This window comes from Lepidothrix coronata, unplaced genomic scaffold, assembly GCF_001604755.1.
Source record: "Lepidothrix coronata isolate B3197 unplaced genomic scaffold, Lepidothrix_coronata-1.0 Scaffold407, whole genome shotgun sequence".
Lineage (NCBI taxonomy): Eukaryota > Metazoa > Chordata > Aves > Passeriformes > Pipridae > Lepidothrix > Lepidothrix coronata.
The window spans coordinates 4,548-9,850 of NW_016690587.1; the positions used below are offsets into that span (position 1 = coordinate 4,548).

Genomic DNA, 5,303 nt, shown 5'->3' on the forward strand with positions numbered 1-5,303 from the left:
ACTCCCGAGCCACCTCCCCCCGCCCCGAAGATCCCAAAATTCCTCCCTGGACCCAAATAACTTCCCCCAAATCCCCCGCCAGCACCCCAATAACCCCCTTCTCCCTCTCCCCAGGACCCCCCACCATGACCTGCGAGCCCCCCGCCCTTCTCTGGGCCCCCCTGCCGCCCCCCCACCGCCTCGTGTCCCTCGCCCGCGCGTGGCTGGACGAGGATCTGCCCTGGCCCGACGCCACCGTGGGGGTCGCGGGGGACGCCCCGACCCGCGCCCACCTCCTCAGCAAGGGCGGGGGCGGCCCGGGGGGCGTCCTGGCGGGGGCCCCCTTCGCCGAGGCCGTGTTCGGGGTGTCGGGGTGCCGCGTCACCTGGAGGGTCCCCGAGGGGGGGTCGCTGCCCCCCGGGCGGGCGCTGGTGGCCGAGGTGGAGGGTCCGGCCGGGGGGGTCCTGACGGGGGAGAGGGTCGCCCTTAATATTTTGGGGCGCTGCAGCGGGGTCGCCTCGATGGCCGCGAGGGCCGTGGGGGTGGCCCGGGGACAGGGGTGGGGTGGGGTCGTGGCGGGCACCCGGAAAACCACCCCCGGCTTCCGACTGGCGGAGAAATACGCGCTGGGGGTGGGGGGCGCCGACCCCCACCGGGGAGGCTTGGGGGGGGGGCTCCTCCTGCTCAAGGACAATCACCGAGCGCTGGCGGCGGGGGGGCTCGAGAAGGTGGGCACCCCGAATTTTTGGGTCGGGAGACCCTTGAATTGGGGGGGTTCGGGGAGGGGGGCCAAAGTCTGGGGAAAGAGGAGGGGGCAACTCCGATTTGGGGGAAGAGGCTCTTAAATTGGGGGGTTCTGGGTAGAGAGACCACGAAATTTGGTGGAGAAGTGTCGATATTTTTGGGAGGGGAGGAGGGGGGACCCCGGTTTTGAGGGCTGGAGCAGGTGGGCACCCCGAAATTTTTTGGGGAGGGCACCCGTATTTGGGGCTTGATTTGAGGTAAAAGGTGGGTGGGGGACCCCAGTTTCAGGGGGGAGAAGGAGGGGAAATATCGATTTGGGGGGGTGACCCCTAAATCGGGTGTTCTGGGTGGAGGGACCCCGAATTTGTGTAGGGACACACTGATTGGGAGACAATGGGTGGAGGGCAGACAGAAGGACCCCTGGATTGGGGGGAAATGGGTGGGGGAACCCCAATATTTGGGGGGAGGAGCCCAGTTTGGGGAGGAAATGGGGGGGGGGGCTGAATTGAAGGGTTCTGGGTTGGAGGAGAGATGACCCCAGTTTTGGTGGTGTTGGGTAGGGGGGACTCCTGAACTGGAGGGGTTGGAGGTGGGGGCCCGATTTTGGGGGGTTATAGCTTGGGTGACCCCAAACTTCGGGGATAGTGGGCGAACACTGATATTGGGGGGGAGGAGACCCCAATATTTGAGAGGGGCACTGAACTGGGGGGGAAGATGAGTGGGAGGGACCCCCGGATTAGAGGGTTCTGTGTGAGGGGCGATGTGGGGGGACCCCTGGATTGGGGAGGGATGGGTGGGGGAACCTCACCGCTCCCAGTCTGGGAGGGAAATGGGGGGGAGGTCACACCTGAATTGGGAGGTCCTGGGTTGGGAGATCCCAAATTCAGAGGACAATAGGTGGGGGAACCCTAATTTTGAGGGGAAATGGGAGACATCTTTGAATTGGGGGATTTGAGAAGCGAGGACCCCAATTTGGGGGGAACAGTGCGGGCGAGGAGACCCCAGTTGTGGGTCAACGAGTTGGGGGGGACAACCCCATTTGGGGGGCTCTGGGTGGGGCACCCCCTGTTTTACCTCACCCCCACCCCATATACCCCCACCCCATATCGAGGCATGGTGGGGTCCCTCTGGGATTCCTCCTCCTCATCCTCCTCTCACCCCCCAGATGGTTTTGAGGGTGCGCCGGGCCGGGGGATTCACCCGCCGGGTGGGGGTCGAGTGCTCCAACGCGGCCGAGGCGCTGGAGGCCGCGGGGGCAGGGGCCGACATCGTCCTCCTGGACAACCTCTCCCCCCAGGTGAGCCCCCAAAATCCGGGGGGGCAGCCCCAGGTGTGGGACTGGACCCCGAAAATAGGGGAACCCCCTGTATAAAATGTGGGGAAGCCCCATAGATAAGGGGGGGTGAACCCCATTTTTAGGGTCAGTGGGTTTGAGAACGCCGGTTTTGAGGATCAGTGGGTGGGTAACTCGTGGGTTTGGTTGGGAGGACCCCAGTTTGGGGGGTTTCTGAGTGGAGGGGACCCCAATTTTGGGGGTCAGCGGGTGGGTAACTTGATTTCTGCCTTGCACACCTCCAGTTTTGGGGGTGGGGGGCTCCTCGCTGACGGGGTGCCCCCCGTGTCCCCCAGGAGCTGCACTCGGCGGCGGCGCAGGTCAAGGCTGCACACCCCAGGGTGACGGTGGAGGCCAGCGGAGGGGTCGTTTTGGGGACCCTCCCCCAGTTTTTGGGGCCCCACATCGACGTGGTGTCCATGGGGTGTCTGACCCACAGCGCCCCCGCCCTGGACTTCGCGCTGCGGGTGCTGGAACCCTAAAATCCATCCCGGGCCCCCGGAAAGCCACCCTGGGACCCCCTAAATCCCCCTCTGGGAGGGGGACCCCGAAATCCGGCAGTGGGTCCTCCCAGCCACCAGGGGGCGCCAACGGCTGAGGACCCCCGCCCCAATATCCAGGGGACCCCAAAATCCATCCTGGGGCCTCCCTAAACACATGCTTGGACCCCACATCTTCACCTTGGGGTCTCCCTTACCCAGAGAGGACCCCAGTGCCCATCCTGGCATCCCCAGGGTCCCCTCAAACCCTTCCCCCCTCCAGGGGTGACTCCAGATCTCAATCCTGGAGTCTCCTCACCCCCCTTTTCTCTCTGTACCCCCAAATAAACCCCTCCCACACCTCCCCCCCATGTCTCCCCAACGTTTTTTGGGGGCATTGCTCCCCAAACCCCACCAGTGAGTGTGAAAACATCCACTTTATACCGATCAAAAATGGGGGGGGGGAGGGGGGAGGGAAGGGTGTCACGACCGCCAACCCATTGGTCCCCTACTCAAAAATAGTGGAAATTCTGCTAATCAGGGAGTGGGATCCAGCCTTTTGTGGGAATTGGCACTCGGGGAACGAGTCTGAGTTCAGGACAACAGTTTGAGGGGTCCAGAGCCCAGTTTGAGGGACCCAGATCTCAGTTTGAGGTGCACAGACCCCAGCCTGGAGAGCCAAGATCCCAGTTTAAGGATCCTAAACCCCAGTTTCAGAGGCCCAGAGCCCAGTTTAAGGGGCTCGGACCCCAGGGGGTGGGTTAGGGATGAGCAGGAAATCTGGCCATAAATTACTGCCACCAGCAAGGCACTGTCACCCCTGCACAGGACCCCATCCCATCCCAGGATCCACCCTGTGAGTGTGATCCTTTATCCTGGGATCAGCACCCATCCCATGAGTCTGATCCCTTATCATAGGACCAGCACCCATGCTGTGAGCAGGATCCCTTATCTGGTCTGGAACCAGCACCCATCCCCTGAGTGTGATCCACTCTGGGACCAGTGCCCCCCGCTGCGGTCCAGCCCCAGCCCTTCCTGGTGATCCCCCTGAGTCACCACCTTCCAGGAAGGCTGCAGGCCAGGCTTCTTCTTATCTCACCACCTTGGGAAGCTTCACCCTGGCATTCCTGTTTCCAGCCACATTACCACCTTTGGCATCTTGACCCTCTTGAACCCTCCCCATATCAGCTCATTCCTGGGTCACAGATCTCAGGAGCTCGTTCCTTACCAAAGGGTTATTGATTCTGATCTTGGAAGTCCTTGGAAATAACGTCTCAGTTCTGTCCATGCTGTCCCGAAAGCCCTCCCCGCAGCAGGAACACCCTGCAGTTGCTCAGGCTCCTGAAGCAGCTGCACCTGTTTGTGACAGATGTTACCTGTGCCATTACCTTTCCATAGGGATACCACCCCCCCCTTCCTGCCTCTGGGATTGTGTGTGTGGGGGGGAAAGATCCCAGTTAGTGAACTCCAGTAAAATCCACTCTGCTCATTGGAAAACCCACCTGTTAGAACCTTTCTCTTAAAAGGGATGGAGAAATATCTCTGCATCCTGGAGCTGTGGTGATAATAAATCACCTGAGGAGCACTGAGGAATTAGGTGTGCAGGAACTGTGCAAATAAGGGATGAATAATCCATGGACAGAAATTGGGCTACTCAGCAGTTAAACTCCCAGCTTCAGTCAGGAATGTGACCTGTGGAGCAGAACCTGTGGTGCACAGGACACAAGCTGGAGAGGGGGTGTTTCCCAGCCCTGAAGTCACACATCCCGTGGCCTTGAAACTGGATTTAAAACTGGAATGTGAAAATCTTCATTAAACATTGGAATAACATAAAGTTACAAATTAACTTTTACTCAGCTGCAGGGAGAAAAGTCACAGAATCATCAAATTACTAAGGTTGGAAAAGATCTCCAAGGTCATTGAGTCCAACCTGTGACCAATCCCCCCCTTGTCAACTAGGCAAGAGCACTGAGTGCCACGTCCAGTCGTTCCTTGGACACCTCCAGGGATGGGGAATCCACCACCTCCCTGGACAGCCCCTCCCAATGCCTGACACCCTTTCCATGAAGAAATTCCTCTTGATGTCCAACTTGAACCTCCCCTGGCACAACTTGAGGTCGTTTCCCCTTGTCCTGTCCCTTGTTCCCCGGGAGCAGAGCCCGACCCCCCCCTCCACCCTGCTCCTCCCTCCTGTCAGAGGGAGTTGCAGAGCCAGAAGGTCCCCCCTGAGCCTCCTTTTCTCCAGACTGAGCCCCCCCAGCTCCCTCAGCCGCTTCTCACAGGACTCACGCTCCAGCCCCTTCCCCAGCTCCGCTCCCGTCTCTGGACTCGCCATTCCACCCGTACCGGAGTGAAAAACCAGCCGCGGTCTGAACAAAGCCCGTGCGAGACCACGATCGGCTGCTTTTAACGCGGTGCCTTCACCCGATCCGCGTCTACCCAAGCCCACCTCCGCCCTGGGCAGGGGCCCGGGGCTCTCCTGGCCGCATCCACCCAACCCAGCGCCCGGGGAGCCCCGAGCCCAGCGCGGCTACGAGGGCGTGGGGTGAATTTCCCGCCGAAAAAGGCTTTTCCCAGGGAAATCAAAGCAGCTCTTTCCCTAAAGTGTCATCCCGATGAAACGGGGCAGCGGCGGGGGAGGGGCGCGGAGGGGAACCCGGGCCGCTGTGTTCGGGGGGAGCACGGGGCTGTTCGGGGGGGAAACAGGGACGTTCGGGGGGCGAGGATGTTCGAGGGGGCAAGGGGATATTCGGGGGGCAAGGACGTTC

General features: G+C 61.0%; 1 protein-coding gene across 1 annotated transcript; it reads left to right on the forward strand.

Moving 5' to 3' along the window:
* Positions 1–114: 114 nt before the first annotated feature.
* On the forward strand, positions 115–2,922 carry QPRT (quinolinate phosphoribosyltransferase; the record flags this gene model as incomplete). Its single annotated transcript, XM_017839385.1, has 3 exons — positions 115–707; positions 1,889–2,020; positions 2,353–2,922. Coding segments are annotated over 3 exons (911 nt in total), but the record flags the coding sequence as incomplete, so codon positions are not given.
* Positions 2,923–5,303: the final 2,381 nt, after the last annotated feature.